This window comes from Aquila chrysaetos, chromosome 25 (assembly GCF_900496995.4).
Source record: "Aquila chrysaetos chrysaetos chromosome 25, bAquChr1.4, whole genome shotgun sequence".
Classification (NCBI taxonomy): Eukaryota; Metazoa; Chordata; class Aves; order Accipitriformes; family Accipitridae; genus Aquila; species Aquila chrysaetos.
Genome location: NC_044028.1, coordinates 9974655 through 9997718, shown reverse-complemented (window position 1 = coordinate 9997718; position 23064 = coordinate 9974655). Strand labels below are relative to the sequence as shown.

Here is a 23064-nt window from a genome sequence, read left to right as displayed (position 1 = left end):
ATAATTATTGCCCTCAACAAAAAGGCTTCCAAGACGGCTCCTGAGACAGTACTCGGCATTCACAACCGACCTGAGAAGCTCTTGGCTCCTCATTTGCAATGCCTCATGATTTTTCTTAAGGAAACAGAGCTCAGACAGTCCCTTTGTCTGTCCACCCCATTGTCTTCTCTTCCTTTCCCCAAGCAACTCTGCAATCCACCAGCCAGTTTCAAAGTTTAAACAGGACAGTAAGGTCCAAGATTGTCCATTTCCACACGTTCTTACATTAAAATATATGCAGAGGAGATGAGAAATCTTACTGCTGTTGCAAAGCAACAACTCAAAGATGATGCCCACTGAACCACTCGAGTGCCAAGAGATTTGTCCAGAAGCTGTTGCAAGGGGGCCCTTTGCCTCGTGCCGGCCGGCAGCCAGTGTCTGCCTGACACAGGGACCCTCAGCAAAGCTTTCCCTCCCTCCCTCGCTCCAGAAACTTGGGGAAGAAATGGCAACCATAGCGGGAAGCCCTCATTGAACTGGTCAATGCTTTTAAAATTACTGCAGGCTTCTGCTCTGTAAGGGCGAGAAACCCCAAACTCCATGAAATGAGAAGGGGCAGGGCAGCAGCAGGGCTGCCAGACCCTGACACAGCCAGCATGACCGAGCAGGCTCTGGGCAAGCGAGCAACGAGCACCTCCCTGCAGAGCCTCCACCACCACTCCCAGCTAAGAGCGCCAGGTATGGGGGCACCTGAAAGCACCCCGCAGAGCAAAGCAAGACAGGATGAGCAGGTTCCCAGCAGCAGAAAGGCAGGCAACCTGCACATTCAAGCAGCCAACCTTATCTCCATCGCCAATCTCCACGTGGAGCACCCAACTCCTCAGAAGAAAATAAACCTTTCACCCCGCCTCCCACACATCTGCGATTAAATTCCTGTGAGATAATCGGGATGTTTCCACTCCCCTCCCTCTCCAGCCACAGCTCCAAAGGCTGTTGGCTGTGACCAGGCTGCCAGGAGTCCCAGGGGGGCTGGCGAGGGGTGTCTCACCCTTGTAGGAGCTCTGTAGCCCCCAAAAGCAGGGAAGAGCCAGCATGGGCAGGCGACTGTTGAGCATGGAGACAAGGGAGAAGAGCCGACCTCTTGTGCTGTTGTCTCACTTGTCTCCTGTTTGACACAAGGAAGAGAAGGTTTTCTCAAAGCACAGGCATGCTTGGGCCACTTGCTCATCTCCCACAACAAATGATGGCATCCAAATATTGGTGCTAATTGCAGAGACAGGAAAATCATCTGCATTCTGCCCATAACAATCCATTGTTATTTTTACGCACGCACACACAGACACGAGTAAAGAACCCTTCTCATTTCAAGCTGTGCTATTATGCTAACTACAGAGAAATAAATATGCCACACTGTAGCTAATAAGTGTCATTCACATCAGTATTTATTCCAAACATGTTTCCCCCATCACGTCTGTTCTGCCTGGAACTGCTCATCACTAAAGAGAAGACCTTTATTTCTAGTAATTTAAGCAGACAGAAGAGAGTTAGCAATTAAAGCACACTTTTGTACAGTTTAATTCTTTTTATTTCAGCTATCAGGGAGTGTTATCTGCTATCGCTGTATCTTTCTATTTCTGGAACTGCCAAACTGCCACCTACGAGCACTGGGTTCATATTTTGCCGATTTGCAAGATAGGTTCTCCCACTTGGGCATGGGAACAGGGCTGACTCCTGACGTCCGATGGGCTTGTGGTTCTCAGCCCCGTGCCCTGCACCGTATGACTGGGTCTCTATCAGGAAAATGGGCTCAGAGTAATTTTTACTCAAGCCCTAACACATTCCTGTACTGCTGACTCCAGCTCCCTGCCATGCCGCGTGCATTGCGCTCTTGCCTGGTGCCTGCCATTACGTGATGCCTGCTGCTCCTGGAGCTGCCCCTGCGCTCCCACAGCCATGCCGGGAGCTGCTGGCAGCTGAGCACAGATCCAGGCACCTTCCGTTGTTCCCTTGAGGGATTATTTCTCTGCTCATCAAAGGCTGGCAAGGACTGAGTGTCATTCAAGAAAAGTATTACAGAGCTAAAAATAGTCTCCTGATTTTTGCTTCCCTCCCAGAGCAAATGTCTGCCTGGCAGGTAGCAGATGAATTTAGTGGTCCTACCACGCACATCTCATCTTTCGCCTGATGATGCTTCACAAACAGTAAGCAAGGCATCACACCAAACTCAGAAACTCCTGCTACCTGGGCTGAACTATAATTATTTTTCACATTAAACTGAGAATAGAATCGAGCAGAAATCCTCCACCGGTCATGGAAAACAAACAAGGCTTTGACTTCTGCCCAAGAGGGACAGATCCACCTGCCCATCCACACCAGAGCAAACACAAGTCTCCACACAAACACAAGCGATGTCTGCAGTCGGCTCCGGGACCCACATCCTGCACAAATGAGGCAAAAATGGTTCCAAATCTGAGGAGCACAGATGCTTAACTGAGGGGCTAATGTTGCTGCCCTAAGGAATGAATCCCAAGGACTGAACGAGGGCCAGCACTAATTACCGGCCCACGCAGACTTGTGGATTATATGTCAAGGATCCTGTTAAGCAAGAATACAGCTAGGCATGTTATTGCAAGCGAGGACACAAGCATCCATGTGAATTGCAGAGGTGTAGGGGGAAAAGGAAAAAAAAAAATCATTTCTCCCCACAACTTTCATTCTTATGGGCAAAGGCCTGATTTTTAAAGATACTAAAGACCTAAAGTTCTCACTGATGCTCCTGGACTTTGCTTTTTAAAACAAACTTACACCGCACAAAACAACGGACCAAACACCAATTAGGCTCCATCCATAGAGCTAATGAGACTGGGAAAGTACCCCAGAGGTGGGTTTCAGCAGCAGCTTTTCTTTTAACCTCACTCGTCACCTGCTTTTGTCCTCCTGCTCTCAGATATAATCTTCATTCCTTCCCGCTTACTGCCTGGTCCAGCTGAAAGCCCAATTTACTTGCATCAGCGGAATACAAGAATGGTTATGCCACATTTCTCCCCCACAATAGAAGGGCCAAATCCCACTCTAATCTAGCTGGGGAGGTAAAGACGGAGGGGTGTTGCACATACACGTTTCTATCCAAGATCATATACCAAGTGTTTTGCTACTCCTGCCTTTTTCACATTGTCTTATATTAGGGCAGGAGAGACATCTAGAGATCACAGGCAGGGGATTGCAAGCTTCTGGAAAAAGTTTTCTCTAGAGTGGGTAGCATGATGTGTTTACAGAGCAGGAACAATAAATAAAATGAATGAAATATGAAACAAATGAACTGCTGGTTATGAGGAGTGAGGAAGACCCAAGAGGGAACAGCAATGGATTATAGAGCAGCAGGAATGCTCTCCACTTCCACGGCCTGCTCTCACACAACAGTACTCCCACGTTGTGAAGAAAAGCACCTCCTTGGCAGACAGAAAGTTTGGGGTGGGTCACATACTCTGCTAAGGCACCCTATCCAAAAGCAGACAATACTACATGAGTTCATAGGTAATGACAAAGTGCAGCACTAGCAGATAAACCTTCGATAAAATGTAACTAAGCTAGACTTGGAACTTGAATCCTGCCCTTTTAATCCCAAAGCAAAGGCCCACTTCCAACCCACCAGCACAATTGCACCAACAGCATCACTATTCTCAACTCAGTCACAAGACTGACGAGATGGGGTGTCCTGAGGATCAGAATTACAGCCCAGAACAGGGAGAACAAGCTACCTGTTTCATTAAAATATGCACCTGACCCATTTGCTTTTATAGACCATTTGGCATCCACTTTAACAATGTTTTATGTCACTATGAAAAGTGTAAGTGGTGGTTGCTGGGTGTTTCCAGCTGGCTGACCTCAAGCATCTTGCTGCATTATGCTGTTGCATGGCACTAAAATTCAATCAACTACAACTGCGCAATGACTATTGCCCTGATGCCAACCCAAGAACAAAATACACGTCCCCGGAGGTTTTGCTTAAACAGTTGAGTGTCGCAACCGGCGTGTGAAGGAGGGGGACCAGGGTGGTAGGACATGTAATGCAGTTGTAGCAGTCAGCTACATTTAGTCTATTGAAGAAAGCAGATGTGAATTTGATTACCTTGTTAGACTGAGGCTCATCACCGGCACATCAGAGGTTTTGCAAAAGGGGTTTTAACTTGCTTGATGCTTGCTGGGAGTAATCATCATAGCTTTGCTCCGCTTGTAAAGGCAGCTTCACCACTAGCATACCCTCCTGTTCTTGTTTGCTCCCTCACACCCGGAAAGAACTAAACGGGGAGAAATTCAACAGGAATGAGGTCTGGGGCCTTTGTTATACCAAGGTCAGGGAAGACAACCAAGTATCTCTTCTGGACTTACCTCCCAACTCAGATTTCAGAAGGTGGAACAATTGTCTTAACTGACACAAGTATTATATTCCCCACTCTTACTGTGCATATATTTTTTGGCCTACAGTTTTCCCTCCCCCACCTTCAGCCAGTGAAACTGCAGCTGGAACACGCATCAGGTGATTAAGGACATCCATTTCTCTGCTTAAGGAAAACTAGCACACCAGGGAGAGTCAGCACACTGAAGCATCAGCACCCAGCTGAAACCTTCATTACACAGACCAAGCATGACTGAAATACTGTCATATCACAAGTATCACATTTTACCAGGTTGTAATTTAGTTGTTAATCAAATATCTGCCTATCCTTTCATTCTGGGTACTGTGTGAGAAAAGATCCAGCCAGTACAGCCTGTCCTGGTGGAGTTGTAACCCTTTTGGAGATGGTGAAATTCCCAGTTGCTGCCACCTCTGCTTGGCTGTGCCCACGCTCTCCCTGCAATGCAATGCACTTGCCCTGTGCATCACAGCGCCCCAGTAGTACAGATTTTAATTTGTGCTCCCTATATAAATATATATGTTCAAGCTAGCAGCCACACACTGAGTAGGAATCACTCGGTGGCTGCTAAATCCAGTGCAGTTGGGTCAAAAATGCCAGAACAGCTTTCAAAACCATGGGTAACCACTAGATAATGCCGGATACCAGGACTACGTGATTACATTAAGAGTGGTCCTAGCAAAGGTCAAAACTCTTTATTACCTTCACCAGAACCACAACATGTCTTTGTACATGTTCTCCTCTGTTTCTAGTGGTTTTATGAGATTATTCTTACATATCTCACCTAATAAACCAGACTGGATCAACTTAAAACTAAGTGGAAAGTTTTATGCCTTCAGACATCCTCGTTCACTTCATCTGAGAAGAGCAGGAGAAGGTCAATGGAATTTATTTTTTTCCCCAGCAGAACATGGACCTTTGTGTATCAAGCAATAAAGTTTACCCGGTTATTCTTGTCACTTGCTATGTCAGCACTTCTCTCTTTGTAAAAATATTTGTAAACAAAACCAAATTAATCCAGGTCATGAGCTGGTAGTCAAAATACAATTTACCAGAGCAAGGAGATGGTGAACAGCAGGAGAATTAAGAGAAAAATAGATAATTCTCTTTTAAAATGGAACTGCAGAAGTAAAATGGCAGCACTTGAGCAGAGAAAGCATCAGAGGCATGAGCGAGAACAGAGGCCAGCAGCTTCTGAAACTCCTCGGCTCTACTGGAATAGTCCTCTGGACTAAACTGGGGTTAAATCCACCCAGATATTTACCGAGAGCCTGATATTTGCATTAATTGGCAGTAAGACACTGAACAATAGATAGTCTTGTCTTAAATCTAAATTAGCTAAATAGCATTAGACAAAACACAAAATATCTTGTCATTTGAGAGCATGTAATTTTAATTAAAAACCCTAAAATAATAGCTTTGGCAGTCCCAGATCCTTTAAAAATAAATGATGTCTCCTATCCTCTACCATCAGCCTCATCCGCACATCCTGATGGGCTCATCACCATGCTCCCCATTCCTGCACCCTGCAGTCAGGGCCCCCACGCCAGCTACGAGCGACTTCTCATTCGTTCACTGCTGTGAAATAACTACTCAGTGCCAAACCCGCTGGGGCGAGTTCCAAAGCCTTGCTCACCACTTCAGCCCATTTTCTTTCCCTGCTTTCTGCTGCACCGCCACACACATCCTTGTCTGTCACTGCTGGCTTTCATCTAGACTCCAGTAGGCGTGAAAGAGTCACTAAGATAACTGTTCAGACACTGGAGATCAAGGTTTAACTACTGCTTGCATTTCTGGTGCAAGTAGCCAGCACATGAGTTTGAGAAACAAAACTCCATTCAGGGGAACGGAGCTGACTGAATTACCTGTCGCAGAAAACAAACAAAAGGACAAAGAGGAGGAAGTGCATTTCCAGTGAAGCCGCTGTCGCGCACCAGGCTTTTTACCCTGTTGCCATATTTTGAAGATCCATACTTACTCTCACCCCACCATATTATCTTAAATCAGGCTCTACTGCATCAAAGACAGAAAAAATTATCTTTGTGGACCAGAGTACAGAAGTCAGGATATTTAGCTCTGCGGAAGGAGGAGGGAGACCAGCAGCAACGCCAAAGCCCTCTTGGGACTCATCTGCCACAGATCACGCTCAGTCTCCAGCGATTCAAAGTCGGATGCTGCCATCTGTTGACAACTTCCCACTGCAACAACAAATAGGTACTTCTCTTAACGGTCTGAACGTGTTTTATCCTGTTCTTAAACAATGGCATAAGGAGCAATGGCAATCGGCATCCAGAAATTCTGATCATCTATCTGAGAGCAGAAGTGAGACCAGGCTGCACCCTGCTGATGGGTCACCAACCCTCTCCCACCTACCTCTGACTTAGTAAGGGTTTTCACAACTCAAATTCTAATCCCATTTTACCACCTGTGACTAGGACTACTGATGCTTACCTTCTTGTGATCAGCTGAGCATGTAAGGAACTATAGGCAGTGCAGCATCACCATACACTATCCATGCCATAATACGACTAGTTCCTCTCCACACCACGCCAGCCAGGCAAGCGGCCGCACTCACACAGACCTAGGTGTACAGATCTGGTTTAGAAAGTAGCAGCAGACCTCCAGCTGGAGGGCCAAGACTTCTCTCTACCTCTAGAAGGGTATGGAGGCAACACAATCACTTCCAGACTTGCTCAATGTCAGACTGCAGGGTATCCAGGATAGCACCAGAGCTAAAGCTTGGTAATTCAGGGGTTTGCAGCGCAGACGCTTTCCTCAGGTGTCACCCACCCTCCCAGTTTTCCCCACAGGAAGGTCAACTGCCTCTGTCCCACAGAGGATTCCTCCCTCATCAACATCCCCCTCTGCTCCACAGGTACCAAACACCTTCTCTAAATTAACACTTTGCCTTGATTGCCAGTTGCAACCTGTACTGTACTTTCAGCTTTGTGCCATTTTCCCATCTCTCCCTATTAATCCTTTTATTACCCAAAATTATAGTTAACTTTTACCTACAAACTGCTTTCCCAAGTCTTATGCCCTCAGCTCCAAAAACACCACTGAGGCTTAAAAAAAATACTACTTTCGGGTTTTAAATATGTCTGAGAATTAAGAATTTCTGCAACCCATTTAAAGCAGTTGTGTTGCAGGGCATGTCATAATCCTGCGTGTCAGCTCCCGAGTCCCACTTCACAAGTTCCTTGGATCTCAGCCAGCAGCTATTGCCCAGGAGTAAAGCTCTCAGCAGTGAGGTGCAAGCTCAGAGATCATCTTAGGAACTTGGATCAGCTGCATCAGCTTCTAAGTGAGGTAAGTCAGTACATAGTTACATTTTTTAAGATACATTGTGGAAAAGGTGCATCTGCTGCTGCATGCTTCCCTCCAAGTCATTCTTTTTACACTGGAGCTCTTAAGTCCCAGTTAATAATTCTACAAAAGTCATTGGGCTGGCTTGTGAAATAAATTAACACGGTCTATTCCCAGCTGGTCCATCAACTGAGAATATCAGAAATTCTCTTCCTTTGGAAGTCTCTGTGGTAGTAAAGGACATACACAGGTAAACTCGTTCAGAAAAACTGATGTGCATGTCCTGCATAAAACTGGTTTAAAACATGAACGTCAAACTAGCAGGGAACTTGAAGCCATAGTGAATTCATCTAAAGGAAGCCTTAAAGCATCCCTGCCCTTCTTCCATCAGGTATCAGAAACGTGTTCTATTCTGGACTGATAAAAATCAAGATTTTTCAAAAAGGACCAGTGGAATCTTGATACCATCTTCAGGGTTACTCTGAGGAAGAAATACAAAAAGCTCATGTGTGTATCCATGCTTACTACAGCAGAATTATCTTCATTAAGGATAGGAAAAAAAACCCAACCCTGTAACAAACAGCTTGATTCGACAATAAAAAGGGGTCAAGACAGACTTCTTTTAGTTTCGTAACTACTCTTTGTAATCCAGTGTACAGTTCTTTATCTTCAGCTAAGCAAATTTGTTTCAAATCAAAGAACCATACTCATCACATTTGAATATTTTGATGCCATCTACAATCCATACTTTGTGACCTTAACCAGCATGTGACTGAGACAAAACAGGTAAATTAGCCTTTTTTCTTATTCCCCTGTTCTTCTCAGTCAAGCTGCAAGTCTCCATTATGGGATGCTAGTGTATACCACCAGAACACTAACTGCACGCATTCTTTCACAGCCCTGTTGCTAGCTTCTTGTTCCTCAGAAGAGCCACCACATTAGACAAGACTGTGCAGCTTGTCTACATACAGGTAAGACCTGTTTGCTTAGCAGTATCACCACCTCCTTTTCTCCATAAAAAGTAACAGACTGAACTGAAACAGGTTACATAGTTATAAGCTATAGAGATTAAAGACTTCATGCCTGAAGACATTTCACTTCCATCCTAAGGCTCTCTGAAAAGCTGTGTGATGAAGTATCACTTTCGAGGCACAATACTTTTAACTCAAGCAACTGCACGTATCAAGCATCAGGACCTACCGCCAAGAAGGAAAATTGTTTCCAAATGTTTGTATCAGGTGGACCACAAATTCAACAGTTGTTTTAAAGTGCGTTGAAACAGGCTTGCTACATTTGAATAGGCTCCTTCCTAATAAAGACTCCAAAGTGAAATAAGGCAAGGGATTTCCAAATGCTGTTAAAGGACAACACAATCAGCCCAGAAGCTTGCTTCCCACTCTCTACCATCTGCAAGTAGCTCTTCAGCTGTAGTCACCTGCTCTGTGTACTGCTTTGAAAGAAATCTGTTGATTTTTCTGAATGGTCAAGTACATTATGCTGTCATGCATCAGATGCCTGAAACAAAGACCAAAAACTCATTCAATACTAAACATTCACTACCTGTAGGTTCAGATACCCTTACTTCCTACTCCAAAAAGTAACTTAAAGAAATCTCAAACAGTCACATCTTCATGGTAACATGCAAAACAGCTGCAACTGCCTTACCCAAAACTGATGTTTCAAAGGACTTTCAAACTAGAAATTTGAAGAAAAAATTATTCACCTCAGTACCTCAGCTACTCCTTACACTGTAAGATGTGGAACAAGTTTGTGATCTGAAATCAGAGTTCAATCATCTTAATCATTCCACAGTCCTACATCTCGTAACTTTCTAAACCACAAACAGGAAACACCTTCTGGCAAGGCATCTTCTGTTGTTAAGCCAAAAGGTGAAACTATAGAGTCACATATATGTAACTAAGGAGATGCATGTATCTAACAGCCAAGAGGCAATCCCACCACATGATAGCTGAGTATGTAGTTTAACATTAGAGTTCCTCTGCTGAGGCTATTCTGTATAGTGACCTGTAACTGTCATTCAAGCGGTAATTATTGAAAGTATGTTATATTAACAGAAATAAAAGTTGTGACCAGGGGTGGCATGGAACCTGAATGTCCTTTGCAGTACAGGTGGAACTTGAGCACTACTGAAGAGCTGTCTGTTGCAAGCACTATCTCAAGTAGTGTTAGAAGTCATTAAAATACCGACTGGAAACACCAGAGTCCATTTGAACAATTTATTAGTATCCTCTTTTTTTACAAGTTTTAGAAAAAGAATCCCAGGATTTTGCCTCCTGTGTGTTTTCGCCTAGCCTCCTCATGGTCCATGATGCCAGCTGAGGTTGTCAGTACAATGTACCTATTAAGAAAGAACAAATGTTCAGTTTATCATTTTGTTCTATGCTTGTGCAGAGTTGACAGCACTAACTTCATTTTTGTATTACAATAGTAAGATTAGTTTCTGTAAGAATAGGCCTAGCGGAACTAAGGTTATCAGACAATGAAAAAGAAACTCCTCTCACAAGCACAACTCTGCGGCACACAAAGGACATTTATAGGCTTCTGTTCCCAAATATTTGCATAAGTCTCAGCAAGAAGTTTTCTTGCGCATTCCCACTGTAAAGTCAGTTCAGCTGTTGTAGCAGCAGCAACTCTATAGTTTCCAGACAAAGTCTGCTTCTACTTTAAGCAGACATTTTTCTTCAGAGCAGGTAGAGTTGCCATGGTGCCAGACAGCTCCTCAACTCCGAGCGCTTTGTGTCTCAGTGTTTTGAACACTGTGCACTGATGCAGATGAATATCTGGATCTGGACTGACAACTGAAGCAGCCTTAGTCATTGCTAATGCCAACATTTGGACTATCAGCATACTTCATCCACACAGCTTCGTGTCTGAGAACCTCTTGTCCTACCACTCTATAAATACTCTTAAAAATATGACAACACGCACTAGTAAGCTATATAGGTACAGCGAAAGCAAGCGGCTTATCACTGGAGCTTTAAGAACAGAAATGACAAGGAACTGTTAATCCTGCCTTTGACAGGACAGACTGGCTGAGCCCCTGAAGACTGTTCTAGCTCTGCCATCCTGGTGCACTGAGATTTATTACCCTTGACTCAGTGAATTTTGGAAAGGAAAAACATATTGCGTAATAGTAAGATTTTCTACATTGTGGAGGTTTGTTTAACAGAGGCTCTGAGTCTCTCATCACTTAGTATCTAATCAATTCATACACAATCAGGAAGTTCCTACTTCCATTGACCTGGTAACTTACATGACTCCTCCCCCATCCATAAACAGCTACTAATAAAATTAAAACGAGTAAAAGAAAAATCCTATTTTCCCGATAAACTGTAGAAACAGTGAAAGCAGGATTTACCAAAGCCAAGCAAAAATAGGTCCTTGCTTAGCAGTGCCCCTTTAAAACTGGTTAAAAAGAACATTTTTATGGAAGATGGATTTTTAGACTGGTATCTACCTCCAGATTGATTAGAGAGGAAAGGTGTCAAGGGAGTCTAACTTGGGCAGTATGAAAGTGTAATAAAAACCACCACATTTTTACATACAACACATATTTAAATCTTCTCCATACTTACCCAAACTGACGTGAAGGCAGCAGGTTGTTCTGCCACTTTTCCAAATCCTTCAGCTGAACATCAAATCTGGGACTGATTACACCACACTATAAAACAGAATTCCATTACAAACGGAAGAACTTTATAAACTGGATTTGTACGTTTGTCATTCCAGCTCACTGAATGAAGGAATTTAACAACTGCAATTGAAATATTTTTGGCAGCAAAAGATTAGAATACCAAGAAGCACGCCCCATTACCCACAGTATGGAACAGCGCTTCCTCTCAGGTAAGTTGAGACTCACACAGCTATTCAGCTTTTATTTCCTTAGCCTTACCTCCTCCTCCTTGTCTAAATAGTGTGACTTACACTGCTGCTGAAGCTAAACTAACAAATTAATGGCTAGACCTGCAAGAGCATAAAAGCATACTATAAACCACTAAAGATTATTAAGCATCCTCTATCATCAAAAAACATGTGATTACTCAGGGATATTCTACTTCTAATCATCAAAACTAGTTAGCAAAAAATACCCGTAGATTTTAAACATGGAGAAATTAACATGCATAAAAGTTATTGAAGTCTTCAAGTTAATCGTATTATTTACTGACCATGACCACTACTACCACCTCCAGCTACCTCCCTGGCTTCAGTTATCTTAATAAATATCCAAGAGCAGACCAGAAGTACACTTTCTGCACTGATGGACATTTTTCTGAAACAAACAACTGTTCCCTTATTGCAATTATTGAGAGAGATGTTATATCCAGCTGTACCCTGCAAGATCTGTTACGAAATTATCCCAAAGAGTTCAAGGAACACTATACTCAAACCTGACATACATTATTTTTATTACAGACATATAACACTAGTAATTTGGGTGGCATCAGAATTCGCTGCCTACTACACTCAAGCAATTTTCAGCTGCAGTATTTTTTCATCGTGAAGACAGCACCCAACATATTTTGACCAAGTAATTTTTTTATTTCTTTAGTAAAGAAGCTTAATTGAATAGCTTAATTGGAAACAATGATGCACAGCAAGTCATCACAGAACTAGCCAGCTCAGTATTCTGAGACAAAAGTATTAAAAAAATTTCCAAAACACACAGGAATACTTCATATGCCCCAGGAACTTAAAAAACACTAATCAATGTTAACATTCAACTTCCCTCAACTGCAAGCAAAGCCTATCTAGCAGGAGCAGAAAGGCTTATTTTCTCAACATTTACAGGTACTAAACATCAATTGGAAAGCAACTCAGTTCCTATCTCTTAAGACAAGTCTTCTAGATAGCTTAAACATCAAAGAAACTGAGAAATCACTAGGTAGCCAGAAAGCCTTTAAAGGGAGAAACACACAGCACTTGCAAGCAGACTTCCCTGAAAATGTCTTACACATTCAGAGTTTACCCAAAATATAATTAGTCAACCATATCACTACAAATCTAGCAAAATTAACAAGCATCTGATAACCACTGATAATATCCATATTACTTTCATTTATAGGGATTCAATAAATACTACCTTCTTTGTAAGTAATTCTTTCAGAACTGGAGAAGACAAACATTTTAAAAAGTCTCATTTAAACACCTTCCTAAGAACTGAATTCAGGAAGACAAATCCTACCTTGTTGAGTCTGCCTGTGAGATTGACAACAATCTTCCCAGCTCTGTGATCATCAATTATCTCAAATTCACCAATGTAACCTACAAAAGATCAGCAAACAGACAAATCAAATACATAATACTTAGCTACATTACTATAACTCAATTAACCATGTTGTACAAAACTAGTTCAAGCACCTTGACTTGCTTTTAGTCAAAAAGCATCTTAACACAACAGCATGCACAGAAACCACGGATGAGAAACAAGCCAGCGCTGTGCACTCTAGACTTACCGTGCTTCATCATCACAGTTAAAAACCGGACGATTACTTTGGAGCACGGCCTAATGAGAACTTGGCGTTTCCCACGTTTCTCTGCGTTGTTGATGCTTTTGAGAGCATCGGCTAGAACGTTCATGCGCACCATGGTGCCTGCAGGGAACAGGAGAGGCAGTTACGTACACCAGCTTTTCAGCACAGAAATACTGAGCAGTGCCCTTTTCTTAAGGCTAATTTTAGACCTAATAAGACTGACAGAAAGTTACATTAAACCTTAAAAAGCGCTCTTAAGCTAGAAAGCAGATCAGATCACACACTCGGGTATGTTCAAGAGAATTCCTAACTATCATAACAAACCAGAAAACCCGACGCTTATTTAAACTTAGCGTTATCAACATGCACAAAGATTTAAAAACCATCCTCTAGACACCATTTCATCAGTATGACACCCTTCCCAGGTCAATCGTTTCGGACTTTAAAACCTAGTGATGCAGAATGAGCCCTGCTCAAAAACTAGGTCGTACATGGTATTAAATAGAACAGAAGCTGCTCGGCTTGCTTATCTGCGAAAAACCTGCAGAACACTGGAAAGGAAACCGGGAATCAACTCTTGCGTTCTCATGATAAAGACAGGAGCCCCCCGAGTACCACAAGGGATGACAAGACTTGATGCTGTCGCCCCACTTGTTAACAGAGCCAGTGCACCGCCAGGACAGTGCTCCTGACTGGCCCGCAGGGCCATTCCCCAGGTGGCCAGGTCCTGCGGCACACGAAGGCTTTTACTACTCAGCCAGGGACGCCCAAACGAGCAGGCCTGGCTAACTGCTGCCCACGGGGCGAGGGCAGGCAGACCCCCCGTCCCGAGGGCCGCCTCCTCTCCCAGGGACCAGCCCACCGCCCGCTCCCCAAGCCCTCCCCTACCTCCTCCCAGGCCTCGCCGCACGTTCCTCGCTCCCCGAAGCCCGCAGACTCCGCGGCCCGGCTCCCCCGAGCCCTGCCCAGCCCGGCCTCCCACAGCACCGGCCCGGGCCTGGCTGCCGTGCCGGCCCCCGCCCTCGGCGCCCGCCCCGCATCTCCGCGGAGAGCGGAGCCACGGGCAGGGGGGTGCTTCCCCCCACCCTGCGCTCCGGAGGCTCCAGAGAGCGCTAGGGGAGACGCCGGCGGCCCAAAACGGGCCGAACCGGCCGGGCGCAGCCTCATGGCCCCGGCGAGGCGGGCAGAGGCGGCCGCCGGGCCCGGATGGGGCCGGGAGGCGGCGGATGGCAGCCGGGACCCGGCGGCACCCCCCGACTCACCGGTGCAGCAAGATGGCGGAAAAGGAAGAGGCCGGGCGCCCGCGCGGGATTATGGGAGGGCCATGGGCGCGAGGTGGTGCGCGGCGCCCCGCGCGAGATCGCGAGACTTGACGTCCCAGTCGGGACGCGCCGCGCGCCAGGCCTGGCGGTCCCCATTGGCCGAGGGCGGCACGTCGCACTTCCGGAGCGACGCCTCTGCCCAGGTTCCTATAGCAACCAGAACGCTTCGCGACTAGGCGGGGCTACGGCAGGGCGGGAGGGCCAAAACGCCTGCGGCCGCGGCGCCGGCCGCGCTCCCAGGAGCCCGGGGAGGGGGGGGGAGGCCGCCCCGGCCAGCGGAACCCCCACCATAGCCCCGCGGGAACCGGGCAGCGGAGAGCGGGCTCTCCAGGAGCGGGGAAACCCAGCAAACCGCCCACCCACAGACGGAACGCCAGGGAGGAACGCCCAACGTTTCGGCAGCGGCAGCGGCCCCGCACGGTGAGGAGTCACGCGGGGAAGGTGAAGGTCTGAGGTGAAGGGGGCTGCGCCAAGCGACGGGTTCTGCTTCCACGAGTTTTAACTTGGAAGGGGAACACGGCTCTGGGCACCGCAACAGCAAAGGTAGAGCACCCCAAGCGAGCGCTGAGGCTCCCGAAGACGCTGAGCGGCATCACCCCGTCTCTTCTGACACCCGGGGATCCTCCCAGTCTGTGCCAGTTCAGCAGCGCGCTTTCTAAATAACCATTTCAAGCTGCAGCATCTCCCCGAGGCTCAGATCCATCACAAGTTTTACTGATCGGGTCTGATTTGTCCACAAGCCATCACTTTTATCAGCGTCAATCAACTACGGATGACATTACAGCCTTTCCCCGCCGCAGCAGGTGCTGTCAGTACACCATCACGGCTGATAAAAAGTTTTACTATTTACAGTGAGCTATTTCCAACAAAAGGTGTTTTTCTAGTAGGACGCTGCGCACTGACTACCACGTGGCACTAAAACACAATTCGCAGCCCCAGTTCTTGACCGAAAGACACATTTGCACAACTTTCTGTACATTCACAAAGAGCAAGTCTCTCAAGAAGTTTCTCTTTAGTCTGTATTTACCTATTCAACAGTCACAATAGACACTGAAGAGAGTTCATTTTAAAACAGTAAACTTTTAAAATGCATTAACACAGGTTTTAGCTTTTTAAAGAAAAAAAGTTCAGTTTTAAAAAAAGGAGGGAGAGGTCATAGAAAAGCACAAACAATTCAAACAGGCTTATTTACAGAGACAAACCTAGCATATTCAGGGTGATTTTGTATATAGACAACAACATTCATAACACCAAACGTGCTACATGGCTCCATGACAACAGCAGTTTTTAAAACAATCAGCTGTTAAGGTAACACACACCTTAACTCATTTTCTACAGTCTCAGTGCAATGAGTTGAAGTTTATGCTACAGCTAAGTAACTGAACTACAAATTTATATATTCCAGACCCCTATCCAACAGATAATCTGGTATATGCAGCCATAAAAAGCAAATGGATTCAGCGGGCCAATGGTATCACCTTCTGCCCCGATTTCAGGTATGCACCCTCAGGTATGATCATTCTTATTCAGCTAATTGTCCTCCTTCCACAAGGATCAGTAGTAACAAGCCTCCAAGAAGTGTAAGCTTTCAGAACTGCCTTTCATACTTGCTGTAGCCACAAATTAACGATCAGTGAAACTAACACAGTTACAGAAATGCTATCACACATTGCAATTCTGCTGTTTCTTCAGTTGGGGTACTTATTCACAGGGTCTCTTAGTTTGGTGAAGACGCTTAATAAGCTCCGTACACCAAAGGTCAGGTACTTTCATGTAAGATCAGCTGCAGGCTGCAGAACCCTAGTCAGCACAGCAAGAGACACAAACCCACAGCAGTTGCTAGTGACATTTTCACTTCATCAGGGAGCCAATTAAAAAAAAAAGCCAGTGAGCAATACAACTTCTATTGTCTTAATTATACATTAATTCTCGAAACTGTTCCCAAGGAAACCTTTTACAAGACTGAACAGCAGTTAAGTCTTCATTCATTTTTCTTTTCCTTGTGCTTGAGAAGTTTGTTTATCTCCCTTTTTGCCATTCCAACATACTTTGTAATGATGCCATGCTGGTTTAGTCCAGGAAACAGCAACAAGAAACTTACTAGAGAGAGAGGGAAAAAAAAAAAAGGGAATTACTTAATACTCCTTTAAAAAGCTTCCGTCACCTTGCAATTCCTTGCTTCCCCTAAGGTCCAGTAACTGCTTGAAAACAGAAAAATATAACCCTGCAACAAAAAAAAAATCACCACACATATAAACAAAATTTACTTCTACCAGCCTCATACCATTTCACACAGCTAACAGAAAAGTTACTTCTGGTTTGCACACTGCACACTTACCAATAAGATAGGTCAGAAAGAGATTGTGAACTTGCTGTCCAATCCAGGCAACCACAGCAAGAGAAAAGAGCATGGTCATGAAGTACTAAAAAATGAAAAGGGAACAGTTATCACAGATCTGTTGGGAATTCTCCCTCCTCCCTTCAGTATCCAGCAACACTTCAACATTTAAAACTAACTTGAAGTTTGCTGGCTCTTCCACATGTGATGCCTATGCATAGGCTTGTTAAAATTGAGATTACAGTGTCTACAATTGTATGTTCTCATTTATTTTCAGACCATCAGTTTTACAGGATGCCAGTTCTTTTCTGTCCAGGTATCCCTTAGAGTCAGACTATGCCATCCCCACTGACACAACTTCAGCCTCACATAGTACCTGAAGCTGTTTTCAGGACAGTAAATCAGTAGTTCATGCACCTAAGCTAACACATTACTAAAATCTAGTTTTCTGGACAGTTCACATACACTGGAAACAAGCTGCATTTCCAAAAATTGACCTACCCTAAGAAACCCAGTTTACCTTTATCTTAATATCAAGGGTATGCTCCTAACTGCACAGTATTCCAAGTTTAACGTCATGTATCTTGCCATGCCAGGTTTGAATAAGATGTGCGACTGGCATTAAGTCACAGCCAGAACTGCTGGTTCTTGGTTTGAAATACCAGTTTATTCAGACATGTGCCTTGATAAAATACTTAAGACAAACCAAAGCAAATAAAATCTTAAGACAATAGAGATGAACTCCTAGAACTCAATACCATTTTAGGCTTCTCTTCCTTCAGTGTGAAGAGACGTTTCCACCAGCCAACAATTCGGCGACGAGATTTTACCAAATTGCTGCAAATCTCGTGAAATCTTTGCTGCTGTTCCGTAGTCCTTTTATTAAAGAAAAAAAGCCAAAAATAAGAATTCAAGATTTAATCTGAAATTTAAAAGATCTCCCATAGTATGCTTCCAGCAGTAAAAATTTATCCAGTACTTATCCTGGCATCTTCTTCACTTAGTTTTGTACCTTATCTTTATCGAGCATTGTAATGCAATTGCCCATGTAATTTTTCTGTATACTCTCTTAAATTGACATGCAAAGAGCAACAATATGCAAACCAGAAGACCATTGATTTTAATCTGATACCAGTGTGATACACACAAGTAATGCACACCTGAAACCAGTGTGTATTACTTTGGCTTTTATGTTGGTTCATTATTAGACAAGAACATTCATCCACTAGTCATCTTAAAGCAAATACACTAAAATTTACTTTTAACTCAAAATTTAGTTCAAATAAGGTTCTTCTCCAGCTTACTGTTTTTACATAAGCCTTGCCTTTCTTCAAATCTGTTTCAATCACTTACAGTCACATTCATACTCTCTGCATTACTCTTTTCCTTCATTGTATTTACTACTGCCACTCTTTCCAAACATATAATCCAATACCCTTCTTCGTAATTTTATTTCTCAGTATCTATTATCCATTAATTACTAAAAACTAGTTTAGCACAACTAACTAGCATCCTTAATGGAGAGCAAAGACTGTGCCTACTCCTTCAAGAGAGTCCTGTTTTTCTAGAAGAGAAGGAACAATAAAGGTATGTTGTAGTAGTTATCTTTTAGAAAAAGAAGGATGAAGGACATCTTGCTAGTATCCTCACTTCATATACTATAGAGATTGCCAACTTCTTACTACAATGACCCTGTAAAGTAATCATTTAATATCTGCAAGTCCAATATCCATTTTGATGAACTTCATAATTTATTTACACTTCAAGAAGCTGTTTAGAATCAAGCTTTTCTCACCATTTATTAGAGCCAAAGATTCTAGGTGCAAGAGCAGGAACAAGATAATCGGCCAAACAGAGGAACATAACAAAACAGGAGACACCTGAAAGAACTGATGGGTCCAAGTAGTAGATCATCCTGCAGAAAGAAGGTAACAAATGATTTCTGGACACTCAGACACTCAGACTCAGTATTTATACTAGACATATTTAGTCTCCTCTTCAGATTGGCTCAGGATGTCAAACAGTAGACCTACCCTCTTGCCCAACCTCAAAAAAATTTCCAAATTTGCTCCTATTACTAATAAAAAGAACTTTAAGTACTTCAACACTATTGCAAAGAAATACAAATTAAAAAATGCAATTTTCTTAATGCACTAGATAAGAAAATGCTACAATACAACAAGCATAGTCTGAAGTTCAGTAGAAGTAAAAATTCATCATTATTGCGCTCTCTGAAGTTGACATCTAGTGAACTTAAAACACTGACTGGGGGAGAAGGATGAGTGAGTGAACGTATGAAATAACCAGGTAGAGAGAAAGCTCTAATCTTGTTGGTTCTTAAGTCAGTCACAAAATTCAGATCCACTATGGGTTGTCATTTCTCTGTCTCACCTGTGAGAGCTAACCAAACCTGTTCTGGACAAGGAGACTTAAATCTCCACAGTGTTGTGCTTTTACATAGTAAGTGTGCCATCACTCAAATACAGCAGTATGGGTACTGGACAAGAACTAGCTCATCTAATAAGTGTCTGTTAACACTCAGCCATGCCCCGTACTACTTATTTGCACTTAACAGAACTTCCTAAACATTGAAGTAATAAAAGTAAAGAAATGACAAAGTAAAGGCCATTGCAGGACCAGTCTTTCTATACATCTGGCACACTGCTACTGCGCTGAATGTTCAAGTTCATTTTTGATGAAGTACCAATTGAGAATCTGAAGTAGTTCTATTTCCTCAAAGTATTATTCAACACAAGATGTTTCCTGCTATAATCACAGAATTTATAACAGAATACCCTGAAGTTCATGCAATTACCTCTTTTAAAAGTTACTTTTCAGTTTCATTTGATTTCCATACCCCTCACCTCCCCTGAAGACCATAAAATTTATATTATCCAGAAGACAAATTATCCCTGCCTCATCTGGTTCAACATTTATTTTTGTAACTTTCCTCTTCTCCTTACTCCAAAACCACATGCAGCTGGCAAACTCCACAGCTGGCATGGACACTTATCTGTACAAGGCAGGTTGGGGTCATCCTGACTACTACTGTGTTATGTAAAAGCACCTACAAGTGCCTCCGGCAAGCCAGTTCTGTATCTCCAATCCAGAGACAGGCAACATCCTCCCATTCTGTTGACTGAAAGTTACCTGCAGTCTTTCCTTTTCCTCCTTTCTCAAAGGACAGGACAGAGAATGTAAAAAAAACAAGTTATGCAAAATTGATTGAACTCATCCTAAACACCACACCGAAGATGCAGAATAGGAAAGTCTGCCCTATGGAAACAAGTTTTCCGTAATGATATTGCTGCTGGTTTGGGGAAAAAAGCCAAAGAAGGTAACAGATTTGACTAAGAAGCAAGATACAAAGGATGAGGGCAGAATATGAACACACCAATGAAGAACATACAGCTGAGCATGGTAAAAAACTACAGCAATCATTGCTGGCAAACAGCTTTTGCAGAAAGCACTGCCCCCCCTCTGAGCAGGATGTGACTTGTGTTACTTCCTGTTTTCAATACTCAAGATTTTTCTTTTCAACAAAGTTCACACACATTCAGAAACAGAACCTGGAATAAGAGCCTTCCTATTAGATTTTTAAAGGTGTCTTACTAATTTACGGAATAGGTTTGCTACCAGCCATGAAAGTGCAATGGTGTTCTAGGCTCCGTCCACAAGCAACTTACAGAAAAGAAAAGGAAACAACACTCATCAGTGCCAGAGGAAACCAGGCTCTCTCCCAGCGAAGAACTTTATCAGTCATCAAAATCACTTCTCCCCATCCTTGCAACTGCTCTTCCAAGCTAGCAGTTTCTGCAGCCTAGGCAAAAAGAGAAGAAAACTCTTTTATTACTAACCAGAGTATCAAATTAATTCCCACACTTCAAGTAGCTAAAAAAAAAAAAAAGTCATAATTAAAGACCCCAGTCACAAATCTTTCCAAGTAATTAAATTACTAGTAATGTTGTAAGCTTTGTATGCAGTTATGACATTGTAGCAGTAATACTTTAAAATAGTCAAGATCTTAACAAAGCAGCAGCACATGTTATTAGACCAAATGATACCTCCTCCCACATTTTGCCAAGGTGTTTTCCCCCAGTCTCCCATTTATGGTACTCGCTCCCCTCAGGTTAGTAGAAAGTCAAGTTTTAAAGTCTAGCTAAAACCTCTTGAGTTTTCAGTGTCAACATCTGGAAGATTGCAACATGAGAACTATTTAAAATACATGTATTTTCAAAGACAACTCTACCACATCAAACCGAAGCTTTCTAGCTGCTGTCCAACACCAATTTTTTATCATATGGAAGATGGATAAAAACTCAGAATCCACAATAGAGGAAGGTTACCCGACTGATGACATTTGGACTGCAAAGAACGTTTTTCCACAGGTTTCCCAGGACAGTGATCAGGCAGCCTTTAAACTCCTCCTCTTATATTATTCCTATGTTCCTCCCTACACATCTTCTGCAAGGAGGCCCCATCTGCTCTGGCATCAGCTTGCTATGCAGTTCACCTGAGTTGTTCCACATTTAACATACCTTGTCCCACTGAGGAGAAACTATTAAGCTATCAGAGAGAATAGAAAACTCAAGTAACCACGAACAGAACTGATCACTGCCCAAGTAGTAAGAGGTGAAAAGTCATCAAGACCTGCACATGTGCTCTGCAGAGACAGCAGGGCAGGTTTCATTGTCAACTGCATGCTACGCTTAATTCAAATGAGAAGCCTTGACACCACTAGAATAACAAGGACAGCTGAGTGCAGCTATCATGGTAAAGCATAGTTTTCTTGTGTGATACCATTGGAAACTATTTGAAAACTACAGTTCAGGACCAAAAAAAAAGGGGGGGGGGGGTAGAAAACCATCTGACAAGCTGCTGAACACCTTCCAGTTATTGTACCTGTTTCATGTTATAAACACAAGCTGCCACGGGGTTGGGGGGGAGGCGGGGGGAGATGCGTTTCTGCAGAAGACATTTTACGACAAACTCTTTCACTTTATTACCTCTGGCTGTCTGCATTTAACATCACAATCAAGAGAAAATTTAATGGGAAACAGACTGGAATATAACAGGGTTATTAATAGCAACCTGCCTCTGTCAGCCTAGAGGACAGCTATTGTAAGTTGTTGTCCCACTGGGCCAGGTAGAAAAAACTTAAGTCAGCTTTTGTCCACACCATCTTCATTCCAGAGCCCCTCAATTAATAGCGTTTTTTCATTAATCAAACAACATAAAGTTTCCATAAATATGAACTTCTGCTCCATAAGGGGCATCCCTCCCGAACATTGCATGTATTTTTGGCAATATAGCCCCGCACACTTGTTCTGCGGAAATTCGAACCTCCCTTCCACCTCTGCACTACTGACAGTTTCTCTCTGCACCTCCCAGGCTGTACAGCTTCCTGCTGCAAGGAACAGCACTGATCAATAACGCACTCAAACGCTTCCTTTCTTCAACCTCTTCACGTGCTTTTGCAGCGATTTTCCCATTTCCCACGGCAGCCGTTTACCGTCATGGAGATAAATATACCTATCCTTGTATTTGTTTAAGTTTTTAAATATTCAAGCCCCCCACCCTCGGCACGCTGAAGTTAAGCTAATCATCCAGCTCCTGCCACTCTCCTGCATCGCTGAAGCATTCGATAACACAGCCAAAGGATGTTGAAACACAAAGACGTGAATATTAAACGCAAGCCCTGCACATCAGGTAAAGCCAGATGTTATTATGAGCTCTGGCCTGCGAGCAGCACAACAACAGCCGTGCCCGCTCCCAGGGAGGGCACACCGCGCGGCCTCGTCAAACCCAGTCCCCGCCAGGCCCCAAGGCACAAGCCGATCCCTGCACGGGAACCCTTCAGAGGCAAAAGCGAGCGCAGGGAGGCAATTCCTCCGCCTTTCACGAGCTCGAGGGCCGAGGCGGCCCTCGCCAGCAGGCCCGGCTCCCCCGCCTCTCCCAGCGCCGGCAGGGCCGAGCGGCCGCCAGCCTTTCCCCAGCCACCGGGAGGCAGAGCACCTCCCCGCCGCCAGCCCCAGCCCCTCGCCCTCACCAGCTGGTAGACGCTGTTATTGTCACCCTCCGCCATCTTGCGCGCCCCTCGCACCGCCGCCCCCCGCCGGCCGCGCCCTCCCGCACCGCCCCGCGCCGCCGCCTTTTATAGCCTCCGCGGCCCCTCTCGGCACTCTGATTGGCCTTCTCGAAACTCAGCGCGG

The 23064-nt window shown here is 44.1% G+C and overlaps 2 protein-coding genes across 3 annotated transcripts; both read right to left on the bottom strand.

The window, feature by feature from the left end:
• Window positions 1–9923: 9923 nt before the first annotated feature.
• RPS15A (ribosomal protein S15a) lies at window positions 9924–14536 on the bottom strand. 2 transcript variants are annotated; one of them, XM_030002316.2, is made up of 5 exons: window positions 14455–14536; window positions 13175–13312; window positions 12904–12983; window positions 11297–11382; window positions 9924–10059 (listed from the first exon to the last, which is right to left on the bottom strand). In XM_030002316.2, the coding sequence occupies exons 2-5, from the start codon at window positions 13305–13307 to the stop codon at window positions 9966–9968; spliced, it is 393 nt and encodes a 130-aa protein (XP_029858176.1). In that variant the 5' UTR covers window positions 13308–13312; window positions 14455–14536; the 3' UTR covers window positions 9924–9965. The 2 variants fall into 2 exon arrangements, with proteins under 2 accessions (XP_029858176.1, XP_040976280.1); XM_041120346.1 differs by lacking the exon at window positions 14455–14536 and adding an exon at window positions 14081–14105.
• A 983-nt stretch (window positions 14537–15519) lies between these two features.
• ARL6IP1 (ADP ribosylation factor like GTPase 6 interacting protein 1) lies at window positions 15520–23036 on the bottom strand. Its single transcript, XM_030002179.2, has 6 exons — window positions 22902–23036; window positions 20539–20672; window positions 18648–18767; window positions 17611–17728; window positions 16853–16937; window positions 15520–16614 (listed from the first exon to the last, which is right to left on the bottom strand). Exons 1-6 carry the CDS (start codon window positions 22935–22937, stop codon window positions 16496–16498), a joined length of 612 nt encoding a protein of 203 aa, XP_029858039.1. The 5' UTR covers window positions 22938–23036; the 3' UTR covers window positions 15520–16495.
• Between the last annotated feature and the right edge of the window lie 28 nt (window positions 23037–23064).

What these genes read in the sequence shown, in the direction of transcription:
- RPS15A (XM_030002316.2), bottom strand. Translation starts at nt 13,307, where the DNA reads ATGGTGCGCATGAACGTTCTAGCCGATGCTCTCAAAAGCATCAACAAC. An exon ending in AACTGTGATGATGAAGCACG is followed by an intron (nt 12,984 to 13,174) that starts GTAAGTCTAGAG and finishes GATCTTTTGTAG; the next exon opens with GTTACATTGGTGAATTTGAG. An exon ending in TCACAGGCAGACTCAACAAG is followed by an intron (nt 11,383 to 12,903) that starts GTAGGATTTGTC and finishes TCTGTTTTATAG; the next exon opens with TGTGGTGTAATCAGTCCCAG.
- ARL6IP1 (XM_030002179.2), bottom strand. Translation starts at nt 22,937, where the DNA reads ATGGCGGAGGGTGACAATAACAGCGTCTACCAGCTG. An exon ending in ATCTTTGGCTCTAATAAATG is followed by an intron (nt 17,729 to 18,647) that starts GTGAGAAAAGCT and finishes CTTTAATAAAAG; the next exon opens with GACTACGGAACAGCAGCAAA. An exon ending in CTTTCTGACCTATCTTATTG is followed by an intron (nt 16,615 to 16,852) that starts GTAAGTGTGCAG and finishes CTCTCTCTCTAG; the next exon opens with TAAGTTTCTTGTTGCTGTTT.